Source organism: Sciurus vulgaris, assembly GCF_902686455.1.
Source record: "Sciurus vulgaris genome assembly, chromosome: 1".
Lineage (NCBI taxonomy): Eukaryota > Metazoa > Chordata > Mammalia > Rodentia > Sciuridae > Sciurus > Sciurus vulgaris.
The window spans coordinates 34214685-34233579 of NC_136461.1; the positions used below are offsets into that span (position 1 = coordinate 34214685).

The window sequence follows — 18895 nt, forward strand, 5'->3', positions numbered from 1 at the left end:
CATACTTTATTTTTTATTTATTTTTAATCTTTGCAGGTACTGGGAATTGAACCCAGGGGCACTCTACCACTGAGCTACATCCTCAGCCCTTTTTTATTTTATTTATTTTTTTTTCTTTAAATGTTTTTATTAGTGCATTCCAGCTGTACATGTTTGTTTTAATAATTATAAGGCTCTAACAGGATTTTTAACCTTTTTTATTTTACGTTTTTCAAGATAAAACACTGAAATGTTTAAGTGACATATCATTCATAGAAAGACTGAATGTAAACTAACCTAATATGGCAGGACAAGGCCCTGTTAGGGATTTTTGGAGTTCTTGCTCAAACAATTACTATGAAATAAATTTTAGAAATGAAAAACAACATATAAAGAACTACCACTAGTGAAGGAAAAAAATGAACCAAACAATTTAAAAAGGTCATACGAAAATGCAACTTTACAAAACAGTTTTATATTTATTCTACTTGACCAGGTCTCTTGGGTCCTTTCTCTGGATAAATATTTTCAAGTAGTAAAGTGACTCCAAATGAAAAAAAAGCCACTAAAGTGACAACTATTCTTAGGGCCTTGAACCAGTTGGGATAATGGGGCAAGAGAAAAAGTTCAACCTGTAATGCTATCCCCAAACCTATTATTACTAAGACTATGGCTTCACTGAGTCTTTCAGAAATAAGGAAGGCAAACCATGAAAACACAATAGGAGTTATACTGTTAGCTAAATTAAGGTAGTCTGGTTTGGCTGGACTACCTTCTGGCAGAGAAAAACCCCATCTGACCCCTCCCAAGAAAGATAGGAAACTGGCTCCATAAGCCATCTGAGTAAAAGCTAATACGGGAATATAAGTCTTTGTCATGACCATGACCAATGGTGGAGCAATGAAAGGGATTAGTCCTGCCAGAGTTATATATAATGCTGGCTTTGGGCTATCAGACAGGTAAGTGATGGTGCTTGGTGGCCTGGCTGGAAGTACTGCTTGCTTCTGCTTCTTCTTAAAGCTGCATGGGGATGTATGATACCATCGTGTCTTGTTCATACACCTTGGAAATGATGGGAAAAGATAAGGGGTTGGAAACAAAAGGGATAGGTTCTTTTGAAGAGATGTCTTCAGAGAAAGTGCATCTATTCTTCTGGTTCCCATGCTCATTGTGAATGGGTACTTCAGCATCTTTGAAAATGCTTGAGAAAACCTCTGAATGAAGTGAAGCATACTGGCCCCTATTAAGTCTTGTTCAGGAAGATGCCAAGCAGTTCTGATTACTGTGTGTTTACAGCTAAGTGGAGGGGTTACATCAGAAGCATGCTTGTTATGGTGCAGTTCACTCATCTTTGAAATAAAGGGCCCGGGAATGTAGATCCATGGTAGAGTGACTATCCTGGGCACGGGAAGCCCTGGGTTCAATCCCTGGCATTTTCAGCATCCCACTGGTATATGGCAAGCTGAACTTCAAGGACAGGGATTCCTATTTTATTTATTTTTAAAAATATTTTTTAGTTGTAGATAGACATAATACCTTTATTTTATCTATTGATTTTTATGTGGTGCCAAGGATCAAACCCAGTATCTCACAAGTATTAGGCAAGTGCTCTACTACTGAGCCACAACCGCAACCCTTATTTTTTTTAATTTTGTTATAGCATCTTGCTAAATTGCCCAGGCTGGCCTCAAACTTGTGGTCCTTCAGTCTTAGCCTCCTGAGGTGCTAGGACTTACAGGTGTGTACCAATGAGCTCAGCATCTAGCTTATTAATACTTTTAAATGACTACTGGCCTTTCAGGTCTGCTAGCCCCACCAGCCATTCCTGCCAGTTGTTCCCACCAGCAGTTCAACAGGGGCTCTCTAACAGGCTCTCCACTAAGGTCAAGAACTGGCTCCTGTCCAAGTAAAAGCCTCAGAAGGAGGCTGAGCTCTGTAGCTAAATCCAGGGATTCAAGGGCCTCTCTGTCAGCCCTCACTTCCAGAAGGGGCTGAAGGATTGTCTTACATATATTCATGAAGAAGCTATACCCAAGTGATAGTAGTTGATCGGTTCCCCAAAATAACTTCTTCATGCAGAATTGATACTAGTTAGAAAACCTCTAATTTCATCAGCTGTGTTCTGCTATAGCGGGAACCCTGTGTACCTGTTTGATGCCTGTAACCTATGTGAGAGTGGGAACATGATGCAGGTATAGGTATTTCTTCTTGAGCTGACAGGGGAAACCAAGACAGAGGGGTTACCTAAGGGGCATGGACATTGGTGTCAAGTGCCCAGAGATGCAGAAGTGGAACTTCAATGATGTCATCATGAAGACTGACCAGTATCATGGGGCTGCAGATGGCCCCCAACAAATCGGTCAGCAGATTTGGGTCAGCCAGTTGGGTATGATGGTATATGGTACAGGAGACACCATACAACCCCAAGAAGTATATCCTGCCACCCACAGACCACTCCACTGTCAGCCTCTAGATAGGCTGATAGCAAAAAAAGTACTAGTCAGGTAGGTGTGATGACTTTGGGAACCCAAGCACAAGTGTGACAACTCTTCATGTCCCTGCATATGGGTTAGACATTTATATGCCAACTGGAGTGGTAAGATCTCTTTTTTTCCCACATTTTTTATTGGTGCATTATAATTGTACATAATGATGAGTAGAGTGGCCAGATCTTTGGCCTGGGTCAGTCCATACACAACTCCAAGTACTGCCCACAAGGCCAAGCATCAACTGGGCTCCATTGGGCATTAGCAACTACTGAGCCCAAGGGAGGCCCCCGAGTAATTCCCCTACTACCAAAAGAAGGCCAGCTACTGAGGTGCCTGGGTGTTCTATATCTCTACAGCATTGCCCTGTATGGGTTTGGGGCTGGGTGTGAGGGGAGGGCCTGTGGGGGTTTTTGTTTGTTTGCTTGTTTTTCACATTTTCAGTGCAGTCAATGGAGGATCTATGGCAGCTGTGTGGGATCAGGTCAATAGGGGATGTCTCTCCAATCCTGCCATGATTCCTTCACAGGACTGAACCACCAGGCTGAAAGTAATGGGGGCAAGCCATATTTAAGTGTATGGGGGAACCACTGTCAGGGCACATGTAGGTACTGAAATTCCCAGCTGTGTTGGGGCGACACTGGGACAGGAGGAACAACTAGTCCCAAATGGTTTTCAGTTTCCTTATCTTCCAATTAGTTTGTGGTCACTGTACACACAGAAATTACAGGCAAGTTTAACACAGGAAAAAATAAACTTTATTTTTCAGGGAAATGGAGTGATAATGGAGTGGGGATGCTAGGAAACTGATCCCTTGAGAGAGCGAGCCAGGCCACAGTCATGAACTGTAAAATGTTTTAGGACTGGATTTCCCTTGGAGCCTCAGACTGACAAGCCTGACTCCCTCCAAGGCCCAATGGGGAAACAGACCCAGGCAAGCAAGACAAGGACTTATCCTTGGTTGAGCCAAAGTTAGGCCCCTTCTCTGTATTACCCCCTCCCACGTCAGGGCTCTCAGTAGATTTTCATTTTAGCATGCCTGGTTCAAACTTTCTTTTTAAAAAGTCTTTAAAATCCCTCTTTCAGGGCTGGGGTTGTAACTCAGTGGCAGAGCACTTACCTAGCACGTGTGACACTGGGTTCTATTCTTAGCACTGCATAAAAATAAATAAAGGCATTCTGTCCATCTACACCTACAAAATAATTTTTAAAAAAATCTCTTTCACTGATGCCTGCCTTTATTTTCTCCCTCCCTTCTTTCTTTGGATCTCAACTTGTAGCTCATTTCCAAATTATGAACAGAGCATCAGCTAGGAATGTTTTAACCTAAAGAAAACATGAAAAAAGGTAACTTAAAGAAATAGGTAAATTTTTGTTTGGTTACACACAGCAGGTTTTGTTTTGTTTTTCACACAAGAAGTAAAAAAGTTGAAAAAAAATTTAAAGTATGCATGTAGGTGGTGGCTAGCATTGGTTCTATTGCTCGACCATCAAGAACCCTCCTGGGATCTTCCTGCTTTGCTGTCCTGGATGTGTTGGCTTACCTGATGATTCTCATTTGCCTCATGATGACAAGGTAGGTGTTACAACTCCAAAAAGAACATCCATGTCCAAGGCAAGAATAAAGGGATGACACAAATGAAGCCACCTCTAGGTCATTCCCTTTTATTAGGGAACAACCTCTTGCCCACAAACCCCTCATAACACTCCTGCTTCCATCTCATTGTTGGAACTGTGTCATCTGACCAACTCTATTGCACAGGACTTTGGGAAAGCAAGTATAAAGCCTACTCTGTGTCAATGTGGAGATGAATAAGGAAGGAGGGGAAGTTGGGCATGGCTGCTGGGTTAGCCAACAACCATGTGTGTCACAAACAATTGGATCATTTGTTTTCAATCTTCCTTTTGGAAGGAATCCTCACCCTTCTACCTTTTGGGTGGATCCTTACCCTGATCTCATTGCTCACAATTCCATTTGGGCTGTAACCATTCTGTAATGCAATCCATGAATGGATTTCAACTATTAAAATTTTCAAACCCAGCAATTCCAGTTGGTGGTTCTTGTTTGTTCTTTTCTTATATTAATAATATCCTTCCTCATCTTTTGAAGATATTTGTTATGCTTTTTAAAAAATTGTCAGATCTATTAATTCTGCTTCATCTAATATTAGTTTCTCAATAAGTTATTTTCCCATTGTTGCAAATAGGTTCCCCTTCAAGTTCATATAACCTCGGATATGTCAGTGAAGTTACAGTGGAAGGCTAAAGCCCAGACCCTAAGATATACATGCAGGAGATGGAGCAGTGAAGTTTAAGGTCCACTGGTCTGGCTCTACCTGGCCAGGCTGTGTTGCTGGGATGGTGCTGCTATTTTTCTGCCCTACAGTGGCAACAGGGCAGGTAATGATTGTTAAAGTCAAAATCAGAACACATTTAGTTTTAAAGATGTCAATTGTGGCTGGGGATGTGGCTCTGTGGTGAAGTTCCTCCCTATCATGCGAATCCCTGAGTTCTTGACACCTAGCACGATAAAAATAAATAAATAAATAAAATGTCACTTGCAAGCCAGATGTCTTGGCCCATGGCCCATGCCTGCAGTTCCAGCTACCTGGGGCTGAGGCAGGGGGATTGCTCAAGCTCAGGAGTTCAAGATCATTCGGGGCAACAGAGCAAGACCCCTTCTCAGGAAAATATAAAAGAAAAAAGATGTCAATTGCAATTCTGGAATTGAACAACATATCATTTCATAAAATAGGATAAGTGTTCCAATGAGCTGAGCAGAATTTAAGGATTGGGGATATAGCTGAGTGGTAGAGTGCTTGCCTAGCATGTGTGAGGCCTTGGGTTTGTTCCTGAACACTACAAAAATAAAATAAAATATCAGGGTTGGGGGTGTAGCTCAGTAGTAGAATAAATACGTGCTTAGCATGCATGAGGTCCTTGGTTAAAGCAACAAAAATAATTAAAATATCTATTTAATCAAAATACTCCTTTCCAATCACATTAACCTGTCAAAGGTAAATAACTCTTCTGAATCTTTTTTATCATTTTTTAAAATTTATTTGATTCATTGTAAAAAAATGGAGTACAACTTGTTTCTCTGGTTGTACATGAAGTAGAGTCATATCATTTGTGTAATCATACATTTATTTTCTGAATCTTTTGAACCATTGAGTTATATCCCCAGTTGCTCCCCCACTCCCCAGCTTTTTTTGAGACAGGGACTTTCTAAGTTGCTGAGGGGCTCAATAAATTGCTGAGGTGGGCCTCAAACTTGTGATCTTCTTGCCTCAGCCTAGGATTACAGGCATATCACTTCGTATCTAACTCCTGAATCTTAAGTGTTTATTATTTTCACATGTCTTTATTCTTTTATTACATAAGTACCCATTAATTAAAAAATTTTTTTTTAGTTGTTGATGGACTTTTTTTTTCATTTATTTACATGTGGTGCTAAGAATTGAACCCAGTGCCTCACATGTACTAGGCAAGTGCTCTAGCACTGAACCACAACCCCAGCCCCCAAACCCATTTTTATCTCTCATCTGGCTCTCACCTTCAACACTTCACCAGGGCAGCTCAAAGTCACCACTGGCTCAGACTTTGGGGGGGGGGGTGCTGGGGATCGAACCCAGGGCCTTGTGCTTACAAGGGAAGCACTCTACTGGCTGAGCTATCTCCCCAACCCCCTTATTTGACTTCTGAGTAGCTCTCTACAGTTGCTTCCTCCTTCATTCCCCCAAATGGCTTCCAAGATACCCCACTCCCTGATTTTCCTCATCCCTTCAAACCACCCTAATTCCATCTCCTCTGCTGGCTTCTTCTCCCTTGCCCTACCTCAAAATGTCAGCATGTCCCACAGTTCAATTATGTTCTCATCTCCAACTAAGCCCTCTTCCTGAGAAGCTCATTCAGTTTAATGACTCTAAATAACATCTACATAATGCTGACTGCCAAATCTCTCTGGTCTTGACCTCTCCCTGGGCTTCTAACTTGTATATCCAATTGCTGACTTGAGTCCTCCACTCAAATGTCTCACAGACGTCAGACTCAACACGTACAAAATGAAACCCTTGATTTACTTTCAACTTATTTCCTTTATGATCCCACTCCACCATTTCATAAAATGGCTCATCAGGTATGTAGATTTTCTAGCCAAAAACCAGAAGTCATGATTATCCCTCATTCTTCACATTCAACGCAAGACTTATTTACTCCACCTCCTAAATATCCAGTTCTTTTCTTGTTTGTTTGTTTTCTGGTAGTGGTGATTGAACCTAAAGGTACTTTACTACTGAGCTCCATCTCCAGTCCTTTTTAGTTTTTATTTTGAAATAGGGTCTCACTAAATTGTCCAGGCTGAGCTGGGTGTGGTGGCATACATCTATAATCGTAGTGGCTTAGGAGGCTGAGGCAGGAGGATGGCACCTCAGCAACTAGCAAGGCACTCGGTAACTTAATGAGACCCTGTCTCAAAATAAAAAATAAAAAGGGCTGGGGATGTAGGTCATTAGCGAAGTGCCCCAAACCCCAGTACCAAAAAAGAAAAAATAAATAAAAGTTTTTTAAAATTAAAATAAATAAATAAATTGCCCAGGCTGGCCTTGAATTTGCAATTCTCCTGTCCCTCAGCCTCCCAAGTAGTTAGGATTGCAGGCATGTGCCATTGTACCCAGCTCACAAATATGCACCTTGAATCCATCCATTCCTGTAACTACATTTCCATTGTCACTAACCAAGGCTAGGCCAGGACAATCTCTTGCCTACAAAATGGTCTTCTCACTTCCAGTCTTGCTTCCTTCAAATCTGCTACCCACATAGCAGCGAGCCTGACAGACACACAGTAAAATCTGACTCTGGAGATAAATTTTAATGGAAGTCAGTTTGGGAAGTCAGAGGGAGATCTTGTCACTTCCCTGTCTAAAATTCCTTAATAACGTTTCATTAGAATAAAAGCCAAAACTATTATAATAAGCCAGGAGATACTAAATGATCTCACCCAACCCATCCCTTCAACTTCATCTCATGCTTTCTCCTTCACCCATTACCTTCCAGCCACACTGCCTCCTTTTAAATCTTCAAACACCAAGTTCTTTCATATTTCAGGGATTTTGCACATACATTTATTCTCAAAGCTTAGTCTGGAAGGTTCCCTACCTCCTTCCTCTCCATTTTGGCATGTGTGGCTGTAGACTTAGGTTAAATGTCACTGCAAAGATTTATGTGAGGTACTAGGAGTTGAAACCAGGGTCTCCTGCATGCTATGCAAGAATTATACCACTGAGCTATATCACCAACCCTTTTTATTTTGAAAAAGATTCTAAGTTGCTTAGGCTGGCTTAACTTGTGATTCTCCTGCCTCAGTCTCTCAACTAGTGAGGTCTAGGTTCAATTCCTAGTATCACACAAAGAGAGAGAGAGAGAGAGAGAGAGAGAGAGAGAGAGAGAGAGAGAGAGAGAGAGAGAGAGGAATTTAATATAAAGATGTTACTTGAGCTGGGTGCCATGGTGCACACCTGTGAACCCAGTTACTTAGGCTGAAGTTAGAGGATGACTTGAGCCCAGGAGTTAGAGACCTGCCTGGGCAACATAGTAAGATCCAGTCTCAAAAATAAATAATAACAAATAAAACCAATCTTAGGTAGCTTTTTTCCCCCTTTATTTATTTACATGTAGCGATGAGGGTTGAACTCAGTGCCTCACACATTATAGGCAAGTGCTCTACCACTGAGCCACAACCCCAGCCCCTAGTTGGCTTTTGTTTGCTATTTTAGAATCAAGCAACACTTCATCCCATAAAATAAAATTAGTACGAGCTAAGCAGAGAAGCTAGGGCAGAGAAAGCTGAGGAAATCAGAAAGAACAAGAAGTACACTGTTTCAATCTTACTTTCCCTTGTAAAAGGTTAATGAAAAGGAAACTCCCTCAGCTAAAACTCGCTTGTTTGAGGATTTAGCTATTATCTAACTTCTGATTTCTCTGAAATTTTGTGTGTGTGTTGCTGGGGATCGAACCCAAGATCTCAGGCATGCTAGACCAGCGTTTTACCACCCCAACCCCAAAGAGATTTCAGTTTGGCCAGCGGGGTCTAGTGCTAGAGCTCAGTTCAAACCAAAGGCATATGAATTTTACTTAACACTTGTTACTTCTTTCTGCCCCGTTCTTATAAAAAATATGAGATCAAGGATAGGAACTATGTACTTTGTTCACTACTACTATCTCCAGTCTAACACCAAGCATGCCACATGGTAGGCACTCAATAAATATGAGTCAGTGTCTTAGAAACTTTACATCTAACTTCACTGAGGAAGCATACATGCCCATCGTGCAAAACAGGAAATCTAAGAGTCAAGTTTCTAACTTCTCGATCACTGAACTTGTAAATGAAGAAACAGATTTGAACCCATGTCTGTAAAACCCCAGAACCCTCAGTCAAACATATACAGCTTCCCTGTTTGGAGAACTTGACGACCAAACAGCCAACCCGGCTTTAAGCCGGGAACCCAGGACTTCTGGTCGGCTGGGCTGGTGAAGTCCCAACAGGCACAGCGCTCGGGGTGTGGCCAGACAAATGGGCGGGCTTGTGCGTCGGACAACCAGCCAGAGACTACGTATCCCACAAGGCTCCTCCACAGGGCGTCGCTTATTGGCGGAAGCCAGGACGGCGACAGCGTGATGACGTTACCAGCCGCGCTAGCGCGCGGGATTTAAACTGCGGCGGTTTACGCCGCCTTAAGACTTCGCAGAGTTGTGTTTTCTTGGGAATTCGCTTTTTCTTCACCGCCGACCTCCTTATACCCATGGACTCATCGTTTCCGGCCCGCTTGTTTCCCGGTCTTTCCATCAAGATCCAACGCAGTAATGGTGAGGGGGTGGGGGGGGTACCTAGGCTAAAGAGACCAGGGAAGGATGAGAGGGCTGAGGTTATTGCCCCGCCCCCAAACGGCAGATCCAGTACTCTGTTGGTGATTCCCCTCCTACCCCGCTGCACACACACAGTCCGTATTCCCACACTGGCAATTCCTACACTGGTCTTTCCTATCCAGGGAGAGAACTGCACTGGTTGTGGATCCCTCCCTGCTTTCTGGGAGTAGGCGAGTTTCTTAGTGGTCTTCGGACTTCCCAGGGAAGTTAGGGCCGCTAGATTAACTTTTCTTCCAAAATCTGTTCTGAAACTGCCCTGCCTTTGGGGAACCTCTGCTTCCTAGCCCCTCTAACTTTCCAAAAAATATTGTGTAGTTGCAGTATGTCGGGTGCTGTGATTCAAAATAAAGGAGACAAGATCCCTGCCCTTAAGGAGCGGGTCCTCTGTTTTGGTTAAGCAGGTACTGCAGCTTTGGCAGATCTAATACTAGTGTCATTAGGAGAGTGGCCAGACATGCTCGCCACAAATGAGTAGGAAACCTGCAGGCTCCAGATTCTCAGTGTTGTGTTTAGGAACAGCTCAACTAAGGACTAGTGACTCTTCTAATCAAACATACTTTCATTCCATTGCAAGCTCTCTTTTGAGTGGGTATGAATCCTTATCCTATTAAGCTGGGGTGTTTTCATTTGTTTGGTTTTGTTTTGTGGTGCTGGTGATCAAACCTAGGGCCTTAAGCTCCAGGCAAATGCTCTATCACTGAGCTACTCACCCAACCCCACAGCTGGGTTTTAAGAGCTATTCTCTGCTCACCTTGCTATGGTATGTTCTAAGGGTGAAGCTCCATTAAGTCTATTTACCTCTTTTAGTGTCTGTTTTTTTGTTTTTGTTTTTGGGGTGCTGGGAATCGAACCCAGGGCCTGTGCTTGCAAGGCAAGCACTCTACTGACTGAGCTATCTCCCCAGCCCCTAGTGTCTGTTTTTTAAAAAGGAAAACAAAAAACAAAACAACACCTCATCTGCTCTTACCAGGTAAACTCCACACTGGGAGTCTTTGTGGGATCCTAAACAAGTAACACTGGTCTTTTTCATACTGTAGGCTTAATTCACAATGCCACAGTAAGGACTGTGAACTTGGAAAAATCCTGTGTTTCAGTGGAATGGATGGAAGGAAGTACCACAAAAGGCAAAGAGGTAGGTTTTATGAGAACACTTCTACCACATTTAATACTTTATATGCAAAGGAGCTGTATGGAAATGGAACCTGAGAGCCTAGTTTCTGATGCTGTGCCATCCTCCTCCCCAACCTTAAAAATGTTCCTCTTTGGATGCATTGGGATTTGAAAAAATGTTTTAGCATTGGGTATGTATGCATACCTAGGGCTGTATGCATGCTCGGTAAGTATCATACCACTGAGCTACATTCCCAACCCTTTTTATTTATGTTTATTTTGAGACAGGGTCTCACTCAGTTGCCCAGGCTGGCCCTGAACTTGTGATCCTCCTGCCTCATCCTCCCAAGTAGCTGGGAGTAAGGCATGTACCACCATGTCCATAAAATTGGAATTTTATTTAGTCAGGCCCATTCTAAACTGAAGAAATCCACAGCATGGGTTATGTTTGTGGAAAACAAACTATAGAGAATCCCAAAACGTTGCTCACTAATCTAAGCCAGTTTCTGAGTGTACACTACCTATAGTATCAGTTTGGGTGCAAAATAAGCAGTGTTGAAGAAACAAAAGTATGTTTTTTCTGAAATGTCAAATAACAAGGCATCTTTAATGACTAGCACAGACTGGTAGTGCTGGAAAAAACTTGAGTGGAGACTCTGAGGACGGGCTGGCTTTGGTGCAGCACGAGGGTTTAACTAAAACAACAAGTCAGCACACATAAGGTTTAGGAAAAATTGGTCACAGATAGTGTAGGACTAAGGGACGCTTTGGTAGCAAAAATGCTAGAGAGACTGGAGGGTCTTCATCTTTGGGACCTAAGATGCTTAGATATTCTTCTGTAGGAAGCAGGGAGCTTTGGAATGATTTTGAGAAGACAGATATACTTAAGGCATTATGTTCTAGAGGCATTGTGGTGTTGTGAAAAGCTTACAGGACTATGAGTATAAAAACCCTAGATTCTAGTCTGACTTTGCCTCTGCTTTGTGTGTTCTCAGGCATATTTCCATCTTTCTTAGAAATTTAATTTTTTGCAGGGCATAGTGGCACACACCTGTAATCCAAGTGACTTGGGAGGTGGAAGCATGAGGATCGCAAGTTCAAGGCCAACCTGAGTAATTTAGCAAGACCCTATCTCAAAAAAAAAAAAAAAAAAAAAAAAAAAATGACTGTGGATGTAGCTCAGTGGTAGAGCATCCCTGGGTTCAATCCCCAGTACCAAAAAAAAAGGAATTTCATTTCCTTATCCATAAAATGGAGGCAGTGATAATATCTACCTCAAAGCTCAGATTGAAGATTTATTCAGCAAATGCTTTTGAACTAGTTCCAAAATTCTAGACCATGTGTTGGGTTCTGGGAATATAGAAACAAATAAGAGACACCCCTGGGACCCTTGCTTATGGAGCTTAATGAGGTAACACATGAAAAGGCTTGCTTACAATAGTGCCTAGGGAAGGCATGCAGATATTTAGTTGGTCTGTTTGAGAAATACAAGGATTGAATACTTCCTAGTTTATCTGAGGAAGCAAGAGGTTCCTAAAATTCCTTTCTTTTTTTTTCTTTTATTAATACTGGAAATTGAATCCAGAGGTGCTCTACCATTGAGCTATATCCCCCGTCCTTTACTTTTATTTTGAGACAGGGTCTTGCTAAGTTGCCAAGGTTGGCCTCGAACTTGCTATCCTCCTGCTTCAGCCTCCTGAGTCGCTGGGATTACAAGCATGTGTCACCACATTGAGTTGCTGAGGGTCTCGCTAAGTTGCTGAGGTTGGGCTCCATCTTGCGATCCTCCTGCCTCAGCCTCCCGAGTCACTGGGATTACAGGTGTGCGCCACCACTCCCGGCTCCTAAAATGCCTTTTAACCAATGATAAGCAGTTCCTTGTGGTCTGTTGTTTGTTTAGAAATATTTCTCTTGTTGGATCTCACCCCAGCTCAAATATTGCCATTGGAATAAAGTCCATACTTCTTTTTTCTTCTTTTGTGGTACTAGGGATCACACCCAGGACCTTGTAAATGCTAGGCAAGCACTCTACCATTGAGCTACACCCCCAGCCCAGTTTAATGTGTTTGAACCTGCTGTGAAATTATGCTGGTGAAGTCTGGGTTGTTCCTAAAGTGTTCCAGGACTCTGATGTAAACCTAGAATTGTGACCTCATTGCAGGCATGAGCAGGTACTAGGGGAGGCATGAGCAGGAAGCTGTGACTAGGAAAGAAGTTTCTGGGCCCAATAGAAAATGTAGGTAGACTTAGGGTTAGGTAGTAGCTGTTGGGAACTTGTTCCTGCCCATGAGATCCTGAAGGGCCCTCCATTTTAACTATCACCAGACAGTTCAAACTTGTTTCCTCCTCTGTGTCAGCTAGCAAGAGGTGCTTAGGGGACTGTGCCCAGCAGGATCCCACTACCCAGTAGAATAGCAGGGGAACCAAGTGACCTAGGTCTACTGTGGACTACCTGATTGCCTACCTGCCTATCTGCCTTCCTCTTCACCTCATATCACTGATATCCATCGTTGGCTTGGAAATCAGAAACTCATATCCATCTAGATGGTAAACCATTACTAAGGAATAAATATTTGTTTTGTAGCTATAAGTATTTAGTGGAACTTAAGGTTGGTAAAATCTGAATCGAGGGGTAGCTTTGGTTGCAGAGATATATTTAGATTGAACATTGTTATTTCACTGAAACTCTTTTGTGTTCCTTTCAGATTGATTTTGATGATGTGGCTGCAATAAACCCAGAACTCTTACAGCTTCTTCCCTTACACCCGAAGGACAACCTGCCCTTGCAGGAAAATGTAACAGGCCAGGTAGGTGCCTGTCATCTGACTGTAGCTATGTCCTGGAGAAGTCACTTCACTTAGTAACTCTTTGCTCATTAGTTTTCTGGGACTGGCTGGGTAGCATGTGGACCCAGAATGGGTCCTTGAGAATTGCTGAGAGCCATATGTTGTGGTGGTTTGTTTTGTTTTGTTTTTTTTTTTTGTTTTTCAGAAACAAAAACGCAGATCAGTCAACTCCAAAATTCCTGCTCCAAAAGAAGGTAAATTGATTTCTACTGGCTATTATAATGGCATTTGTGCTAGGATTAATGTGCCTAGAACTCAGACTAGTAGAAATTGTGAAGTAGATTCATTGCTTCAATTTAACAGGTGACTTATATGTGGACTGAGTCCTGCCTTGTATTCTATACATCTTTCTCAGTGAAGAAAAATTCAACCTATAGCCAACCTATAAGTGACTGGTGCACCTTTCCTGTAGAATCCAAAGCCTGGTCCTGGGGAGAGTAGAAATCAGCCACTGGAAGACTTGTTTTCTTTGTTAGGGCTCATCTTCCTCAGGGAATAGTGTGTCTTGGAGTGAGCTGTAAGAAAAGCAGACATCTAGGTCTGGGCTGTTTGGAAGTAGAGTCAAGCCAGGCATAGTGGCTCATGCCTATAATTCCAGCTACTCAGAAGGCTGCAAGTTCCAAGTCAGCCTAGGCAACTTGGCAAGACCTTGTCTCAAAAAGACCTGGGGATGTAGCTCACTAGAGCACTTGCCTAGTGTATGCAAGACCATGGGTTTACTCTCTAGTACTGCAAAAAAGTGATGATAATAATAAATTAAAAAATAAAAGGACTAGGGATATGACTCAGTGCTTGCCTAGCATATGAGGGGTCCTGGGTACAATCCCCAGTACTGAAGGAGAAAAAAAGGAAAAGGAAGTGCAGTCAATAGTGCTATGAAGTCAGGTGAAAGTCGGGGATATAACTAAGTGATAAAGTGCCCTTGGGTTCAACCCTAGTACCAAAAACAAAAACAAAAAAAGTGCTATGCAGATGGGAGATTGGGGTCAGGAGGGAAAACAGCAATGCCTCATAGTCTTGGAAAAAGTTGGGCTTTCTCTGCAGAGGTAGTCAGCATAACCCTGCTTTGGCTACAGTAGACTGTGTTTATAGGGGGTGACTCTAGGCACAAACTGCTCAGAGACAGCTGTACCTTGCAGGTCATTGAACTTGTACAACTGTCCTAGACCAGAGGTTATCACTGCCCTTACATGATCCAACTATCTTAAGAACCTTGAAAATGCTTGGCTGAAGCTTCAGATGCATGGAGGCCAGGATGGAAGATGATGCCTTTGTAAACTTGGACAGGGGCTGGGTCCTATGGTGCTGGCTCCTCTTGCTGGTTGTACCATGAGTCCTGCAGGGGAGATGAGAATGGTAGTCAGTGGTCCCATTCCATGTGTGTAGCTTAAGGACTATTGGCACAACTCCTTTTTTGTTTAGGTGCAGGACTTTAAAGATACTAAGCACATATTTTACCACTCAAACTACATGCCCCAACCCCACAACTCCTTTAAAAAAAACAAAAACAAAAGACTATGAATAGGCATGTTAGTCAATAATAGAAATGAAATATAAGGTTAGAAATCATTTGTGAGGGGCTAGAGTTGTGGCTCAGTGGTAGTTTGCCTAGTATGTGTGCAGCACTGGGTTTAATCCTCAGCACCACATAAAAAAGTAAATAAATAGAGTTATAAAAATATATTTAAAAAAAAATCATTTGTGAGGCCGGGCATGGTGGCACACACCTGTAATCCCAGTGGCTCAGGAGGCTGAGGAAGGAGGATCACAAGTTCAAGGCTAGCCTCAGCAACTTAGCAAGGCCCTGTCTCAAAAATTTAAAAAAGGGCTGGGGTGTTGCTCAGTGGTTAAGCAGTCATGGGTTCTATCCCTACTACCAAAAAATAAATAAAGAAAAATAGGAAAAGGAAATCATTTGTGAAATAGGAAACTTCTAATAGTTCATGCTTTTTTTGAAAGAAATTGGTTATAGATGTTCCTTGACTTACAATGAGTTATGTCCTAATACACCCATTGTAAATTGAAAATATTGTAAGTGTTCAGCTATTAGACCCTGAGTTCAATCCCCAGCACCATAAACAAAAAAAAAAAAACATTGTTAAGTCAAAAAATGCATTTAAACTGAGCATGATCCATCTACTACTCAGGAAACTGAGGCAGGAGGGTCAAAAGTTTGAAGATGGCCTGAACAATATCACTAGATTCTGTCTTAAGATAAGGGCTGGGGTCAAGTGCTTGCCTAGGATGCATTAGGCTCTGGGTTCAACCCCCAGTACTGGGAAAACAAAACAAAAACCTGCATTTAATACACTTAACCTACAGAACATCATAGCTTGGCTACATGGTACATTGTAAAGTATAGATGGTTTGTCTTCTTGATCTCATGGTTACTTTGGAGCAGCAGCTTGCTGCTGGAAAGAGTATTGTACAGAATTTGGCTAACACAGGAAAAAATGGGAGTTCAAAGTTAGTTTTTTGTTTTTCTTGTTTTTTTTTTGTTTTGTTTTGTTTTTTTGGTACTGGGGATTGAACCAACAGGTGGTTTACCACTAAACTATGTTCCTAAGCCCTTTTGAATTTTGAGATAGGGTTTCACTAAATTGCTTAGTGCATTGCTAAACTGCTGAGGCTGCCCTTGAACTTGGGATCTTTCTGCCTCAGCTTTGTAGGTCACTGGGATTACAGGTGTGAGCTACCAAGCCTGGCTCAAAGTCAGTTTCTAATGAATGTATATCACTTTCACACCATCATAAAGTTGAAAAATCATATGTCAAAACAACATAAGTGCTAGGTGCTGTGGTGTACGCCTTATAATTCCACTGGCTTGGAATGCTGAGGCAGGAGGATCACAAGTTCAAAGCTAGCCTCAACAACTTAGGGAGACTCTGTCTCTAAATAAAATATAAAAAAGGGTTGGGGGGTGTGGCTCAGTAGTTCAGCACCCCTGGGTTCAATCCCCAGTACCAAAAAAAATCAAAAGCAAAACAAAGAAAAACAAATTTCATAATTCAGAAACCATCTATACATGGAGCCTTGAGGCTAAACCTGTGACTCAGAAATTCAGTGTAAGTTAATTGTTACATGAGATCGTGTCTTCTCTTTCCAAATTTATAGCTATATTTATGGCAAATTTGTGATGTATTTTATGGATAATAAAGTGTTTCTTACAGAGGAAACTACATAGATTTATATAAATTGATAAGAATTCAGGTATAACTCAACTAATTCTCTCAGTTAAGCATTCTTCAGAAATGATTTCAGATTTGCTCTAAGTCCATCCATTTACTCAAGACAGATGCTCTTATGAGGGATATTTTTGCCTTCCAGAACTCCTAGATATGGAGAATGTACACAACAAATAAGTTTTGGAGTCACTGGTACTTTAGTCTAACATTTCCTTCCTGTGGGTAGAAGGAATGGGAAGTAGCTGGGCTTTTTTCCTCATGGGTATATTCTATCTCACCTTATTCAGAATCTTGGAGGTTTGCCTCTCTGCTCTCTACCTGCCCCCTTTGACCCTCCTGATCATGCAGAACTGATTGGTTTCTGCCTTTGGTTCTTTAGGTCTTCGAAGTCGCTCTACTCGCATGTCCACTGTCTCAGAGGTTCGAATCACCACTCAGGAGAATGATATGGAGGTGGAACTACCTGCATCTACAAACTCCCGCAAGTTTTCAGTTCCCAGTGAGTAATAAACGTGCTTTCCCTGTTTGAGGCACTGAAGCAGGTTCCACACACTGTGCCTGTGCTAGAAGATCCTAGAATTCTTCCATTCTGGATTCAGTACTCTTCTGCCTCAGCTGTATTAACACTGCTTCCTTATCTGGACATAATCTCTTTTATTTTTTATTTTTAGTACCGGGGATTGATCCCAGGGTAAATTTACCACTGAGCCATGTCTCCAGCCCTTTTTTTAACATTTTATTTAAAGACTGGGTCTCACTAAGTTGCTGAGACTACTTTGAATCCTCCTCCTCCTGCCTCAGCCTCCCAATCTGCTGGGATTACAGGCATGTGTCACCATACCAGGGATGACCTCCTTTTTAAAAAAACACAGTTAAGCCAGGCATGGCAGTGAATACCTGTAATTCCAGTGGCTCAGGAGGCTGAGGCAGGAGGATTGCAAGTTTGAGGCTAGACTCAGCAATTTAGAAAGGCCCTAAGTAACTTAGTCTCAAAATAAAAAATAAAAACGGCTAGGAATGTGATTCAGCACCCTTGGGTTCAGTTTTCAGTACAAACAAACAAAAAAAAAAAACCTCAGATGAAACATTGTGCTTTCCCTGTTTGAGGCCCTGACTGTATATATGTATATACACACAATGCAATACATAAAGTACGGTATATATTTCAATGAATTTTCTCAAACTGAATATATTCACATAACTAATACCAAACCAGAGCATTTACCAGCCCTCCAAAAGTCCCCTTCAGACTTGCTTCATTCCTAACCCCTAGAAACCTACAGTCCTGACTTCTGATAGCATAAATTAGCTTTTCTCTTTTTGTACTTTACATAAGTGGAATTTTTAAAATAATTTTTTGTAGATAATATTTTTTTAGTAGTCAATGGGCGTTTGTTTGTTTGTTTGTTTATATGGTGCTAAGGATCAAACCCATGGCCTCACACATGCCAGGCAAGCGCTCTACCACTGAGCCACAATCCCAGCCCCCTAAAATAATTTTTAAGTGAAGTATTTATCAACCTTTAATAGATATGTAAAGTAGATGCAGATTTTGTGAGATGCGCAATCATTACAATTGACATATATCAAAGTTAGCTCTAATAGGTTGAATGTAAATGAAAGGGTCATGACCACGGATGGGGAGGTAATGGGGTATTGTGGATTGAACCTTCTGTGTTGAATCAATATGTTCAGTTGTTCCCCAAGTTCCCTGCTACCCCACATGAGTAGAAAAACCTGGCCTGAGAAGACATGCTTACGTCAGGTCTATAGAGTTCAGGCCTCCATGTTTCTCCCTTCATGGAAAAGTTCATATACCTTAGGACACTTTGATCTTGGAGGCCTGCCCCTGCAGAGAGGGGGTTGGGCTCAGGGTGTTAGCCAAGATGAAGGGAAAAGCCCAAGTTCTGCTTATACTGGAAGGGCTCGGGCCCTTGCTGAGCTGACACAGTAATAGCCTTCCTCCTGTTCCATGACCCACTAGGATCCAAATGAGGACAGCTTTCATGTACCTGCTTGCTTCTCCAGTGACTCTTGTTCCCCCACAGCGGGCCCCCCTAGGCCCTCCTATCCTGCAGTGGCTGAAATACCATTGACGATGGTCAGCGAGGAGGTGGAAGAGCAAGTCCACTCCATCCGAGGCAGCTCTTCTACAAACCCTGTGAACTCAGGTAGACACGTTAAGCTGTCTGCTGTTCTGTTCCTAGTATGGAATGGATCATTAACATCTGTCCCAAACCTGGCCTACCTGGACACCTGAGTTCAAACTCTTTTGTCACCTTGAAGGCATGTTTTCCTGTGACCATGAACTCTTTCACAAGTGGTGAAAGATTGGGCAGTGGCCCTCTGATGTAATTGATGTGTT

The 18895-nt window shown here is 42.2% G+C and overlaps 2 protein-coding genes across 3 annotated transcripts in view; one reads left to right on the forward strand and one right to left on the reverse strand.

Annotated features, from left to right (window-relative positions):
- Positions 1-443: 443 nt before the first annotated feature.
- On the reverse strand, positions 444-1457 carry LOC306655350 (transmembrane protein 69-like). The gene has a single exon (XM_079129711.1). The coding sequence runs from the start codon at positions 1326-1328 to the stop codon at positions 459-461; it is 870 nt and encodes a 289-aa protein (XP_078985837.1). The 5' UTR covers positions 1329-1457; the 3' UTR covers positions 444-458.
- Positions 1458-9165: 7708 nt separating this feature from the next.
- KIF2C (kinesin family member 2C) overlaps positions 9166-18895 on the forward strand; it is a 29288-nt gene continuing 19558 nt past the window's right edge. Inside the window, exons 1-7 of one of the 2 annotated variants that reach the window (XM_079115951.1) lie at positions 9312-9329; positions 10427-10521; positions 12139-12320; positions 13205-13306; positions 13491-13539; positions 16910-17029; positions 18579-18701. In XM_079115951.1, coding sequence (XP_078972077.1) covers positions 16933-17029; positions 18579-18701 — 220 coding nt within the window. In that variant the 5' untranslated portion in view covers positions 9312-9329; positions 10427-10521; positions 12139-12320; ... (1 more) ...; positions 13491-13539; positions 16910-16932. Of the gene's footprint in view, positions 9330-10426; positions 10522-12138; positions 12321-13204; positions 13307-13490; positions 13540-16909; positions 17030-18578; positions 18702-18895 lie in introns of both variants that reach the window. The other variant, XM_079115950.1, reaches the window with a different exon arrangement.